Source organism: Bidens hawaiensis, unplaced genomic scaffold (genome assembly GCF_021521415.1).
Source record: "Bidens hawaiensis isolate Kalapana, Puna unplaced genomic scaffold, B.hawaiensis_p1.1 tig00031470_1, whole genome shotgun sequence".
NCBI classification, from domain to species: domain Eukaryota; kingdom Viridiplantae; phylum Streptophyta; class Magnoliopsida; order Asterales; family Asteraceae; genus Bidens; species Bidens hawaiensis.
In genome coordinates, this window is record NW_027495304.1 from 94,821 (window position 1) to 99,030 (window position 4,210).

Below are 4,210 nucleotides of genomic sequence, written 5' to 3' on the forward strand. Positions count from 1 at the left end.
AGGAGAAATATGTGGTATATAAGTTTTAGAATGAAATCGCATATTGTAATTGATTTTTTGATTTGAAATAAAAAAGCATTTATTTATTTTTTTATTTTTATCAAATTTAAATTATAATAATAAGAAGAAGGATCCAGTTACAACAGAGATGCAGGTAAGCGGGCAACAAGTTGTGCCGCCACCCCTTTTGAATGGCAAACCCGATCCTACTGAAAACATAGTTATCGTTCTTCGGCGTCGCTGAGTTACTGTGCATGACCCGCTGAACTCTTTTTAAAAACGAAGCAGCATCGGGGGCGAGAGACCTAAATGTATCAAAAGCTAAAGCGATGAAGGCATGTTGATTCTCAACACACGCCTTATCGTGCTTAGTAATTTTTCCTGCTTCAGCCTTTAGCACCGCTTGCCTAGCATTTATTAATAGTATCGTTCGAAGAATAAATAGTTTTAAACATCTAATATATTTTTTTAAATTGTCTTGAACATGAACCAACAAGCAGTTGGAAGTATCACAAAAGAACAATTGATCCTACATATTCTCATGTTGTGAACATGAACCACTCAAGATACTACATTTTGAAGGTTGTGAGAAACTTATCAGCATCCGCCAGCTCCACCTACTCCCTAATCTTGAGACTTTGATCCTCTCTAACTGTAGCACTCTAATTCATCTTAGTGAATCCATAGAAGACCTCAAGAGTCTAGTTGTGTTGGATTTGAAAGGATGCGTGAACCTGTTGAAGTCTTCATTGAAGAATGTAAAACCAAAACGTTTATGGAATGATAGAGGAAATTCAGAGAGGTCTTTGTTTCTCTTACCAAGCTCGTTAAAGAGTTTATATCTTGATTTCTGCAAAATAAAGCACAACAATGATGTTCAGGTGGCATTCCATGCTCAATCATTCTTTAGGCTGTGGTTAGGATGTAATAAATTTGAGTTCTTGCCTAATAGCATTGACCTTCAAAAGCTAAAGACGCTCGACTTGTATTCTTGTTCACTCCTGAAGTCTCTCCCATCTATTCCAAGTACGCTTGAGGAGTTGTATGTAGAACGGTGTAATTCACTCGAGAATAACATTCAAATCAGGTCGTTACAGTCTTCAGTGGTTTTCTTATGAAGGTTTTTCCAAACTCTGTGAAGTTGAAGGCCTTTTTGAGTTAGTGCCCGTAGCAAAAGTTGATGAAGCAGATCTGGTTCAACATATGCAGTGGATCAAAGCGTTTCAAGATCATAAGGTGGACCTAGTCGGTGATGAGATCGCTAAAGGGAAAGATCAGCAAATCCAGGTTATTACTCTTAACTTTTCTCAAATGCATGCATAAAAACAAAACACATATGGATATGTTTAACATACGAATTAATGAATTTTATTTGGCGTAGATATTGTATGAATATGGTATAACAAGCACCTATCTGCAAGGCATTAAGGACCCAAATATGATGAGCTACGAGCATATGTCACGATTCCCAAACGTTTCCTTTCATGTGCCTTTCCATCAAAAGGAACAAAGAATCCAAGGATTACATGTTAGTTGCTTATACAAATCTTCAGGATCCAATGACAAAGATATGTGGACTTTGTTGATGAAAATAAACAACACAACCAAGGATCTTACTTGGGTATACAACCCTTTGGTGTATTGCAAACCTAGAGTTGATGAAGATGTTGTGTGGTTAAGCTATTGGCCAATCGGAAACATATTAGATGCCGGTGATGAAGTTCATGTCGATATTATTGTTGATGAACGAGTGTTCGTAGTAAGTGACTGTGGTGTCAGCCTTGGGTATATGGATGATGGTGAAGAGAACTATGAGAATAATACTATGATGAAAGAGGAAGAAGTGATTGGTGGAGATTTGTCTGAATTCAAGGTGACCACAGGAGGCTACTATCTTTGCCGCCGTGATTTATTTGGTTCAAAGACTTCAACTCGGTTTAAAAGGTTGTTTGATGATCATGTTGACTACCCAGGTAAGTTCATGATTGAGTTATTTGTGAATGTGTTTAGTTGCTACACTAATATCACAACCTTTCCCAGAATCACAAGGATGGAGAAAACATCGTCCATACTCAAACCGATCTTGGGAGCTGAAATATAATATTGTACGTTTCTATGAAAAGTCAAAACCACTTTTTGTGGTGTGGTTATCAGGTTTTCCTTAGGTTTTCATCTTGGGGGTCTCGGGTTCGAATCTTGGCTCATGTGAGCGCTCTGAAATATCATAAGCATTACTGTAAGAACGATTCGAACTTGTGTAATAGGGTATATATGGCTGATGATATGATCATCTGGGAGAAACATTATTGTCATTATGACATACGCCTTTAAAAAGAATGGTTTCTATTAAAATGCCTTAATTGAACATAAAAGGTTTTTCTTTTTTGAGTAAAACAACGGTTTTCGTTCATATGGTTTGTTCAAGTTTTCTGTTTCATTCCAAAAGTTTAAAATTTGTTATTTACGCCTAAAGTTTCATTTTTGTTGCAATTTTCGTTCATCTTGTATTCTTGTTAACCTATTTGGACTGAAATAGCATATTATAACAAACTACATGTACGAAAATCGCAACGGAAATGAAAATCTAGGGACATAAATTACAACTTTTAACTTTTCGACTGAAATAGCATATATAACAAACCACAGCGACGAAAATTATAACGAAAACGAAATTTTAGAGACATAAATTGCAAATTTTATTCGTTTAGACGAAAATAACAAATTTGAACAAACTATAACCACGCTTTACTCAAATTGCTATCTGGCCTATGTTTTTATATCTCACATAGCTCATTCAACCTGAAATGGATTGGGTGACTAAGCCCTTTGAAGTTTAATTTTGTTATCCTTTGAGGCTATAAATGGTAAGTTTAATTTTTTTCTTTCTTTTTTTTATTCTTTTTATCACTTTTATATTAAACGGTAAATAAATATTTTTAATAAGTTTGTTAGCTAATTAATAAAATTTAACGAAATCTATAAACTGAAAATGAGAAAAATATGTAGCCTATTCAAACAATCAAAAATGAATAAATAAATAAAAAAATATAAAAAATATACATTTTTTTAATAAATAAGTTGTTAATTAGTTAATAATTTTTTTGTTAATTTTATAAAATAAAAGTGATAAAAGGAATAAAAGGAAAGAAATAAAAATTTATAAAGAAATTCTACCATTTATAGTTTTCAAGACCAGAACTGCTAACAAAAATAAATTAAATGTTATGGGTGCATACGTCTAAAAATAATGTCTGATTATTAGACAGTTCTCAAAGCTTTCTTGTTTGCTTTGAGAACCGTCTAATAATTTTGTTGTTATCTTATTATCTTTTATTATTAGACGGTTTTCAAAGCTTTGTTGTTTGCTTATGAGACATTTCTCAAAGTTTCTTATTATCTTTTATTCTTAATTTTGTTGTTTGCTCCCTTGTCATTGTGTGCAAATCAGGTAGTTGTGCTGACCGGAGTCAACATAAACAACAAAAGTGAAATCAACAAGATAGTGGAGGCTGTGTCTAGTCTTGTGGGTGTTGAATCAGTTTCCATTAATTCTCATCATCGTAAAACAGAACAAACGGATACAGCATCACTATTAGTTGTTGGATATGTTTATCCTGTAGAAGTGGAAGCCTGTGTGAAGGAATTTGACACCACTGCTTTTATTTCAAGTGCTGATTTATACTAACATTTGGGATTTTCATGTAGGATATGCTGCATGCCTGTGGTCAAGTCCTATAAACCAAAAGAAGAAAATGTTTTGAGAACTCTTCCTCGCTTCCTTGTTGTGAAAAGAAATTTGTTGGTTTTCGGTTTGTATCAAACAATGTTTATTTTTACGTTTTTATCTATCCTTTTGAATATTGAAAATTATGGAGTTGCTTCTTTTCGAAAATGGATTTCACTCTATCATTTATATACACTTTTCTCAGTTTTATTTTTCACACCAACGGATGCTAATTACACTACTAGAAAACAAGTCATTTTCTCACAAAATCTTCCTACAAATTTCCTACGACAAGTAGTTCTAACAGATTTCCAACAAAAAAATAAGCTCAAATTTTGCTACAATATTATCTAATAAACATTATGAATAGTTTTTGTAGGAAAGTTGTAGAAAGGTTACAACCACATGTTTTTGTAGCATTTTTGTAAGAAAGTTTGTTGGAAAACGGTTGAAAACGATTTTCAAGCATGTGTTTTTCCAACAACT

The 4,210-nt window shown here is 33.3% G+C and overlaps 1 protein-coding gene across 1 annotated transcript; it reads left to right on the forward strand.

Moving 5' to 3' along the window:
- The first annotated feature begins 582 nt into the window (after positions 1–582).
- Positions 583–3,804, forward strand: LOC143582144 (uncharacterized). Its single transcript, XM_077064776.1, has 4 exons — positions 583–1,287; positions 1,382–1,973; positions 2,041–2,105; positions 3,449–3,804. The coding sequence occupies exons 1-4, from the start codon at positions 1,204–1,206 to the stop codon at positions 3,683–3,685; spliced, it is 978 nt and encodes a 325-aa protein (XP_076920891.1). The 5' UTR covers positions 583–1,203; the 3' UTR covers positions 3,686–3,804.
- The last annotated feature ends 406 nt before the right edge of the window (positions 3,805–4,210 follow it).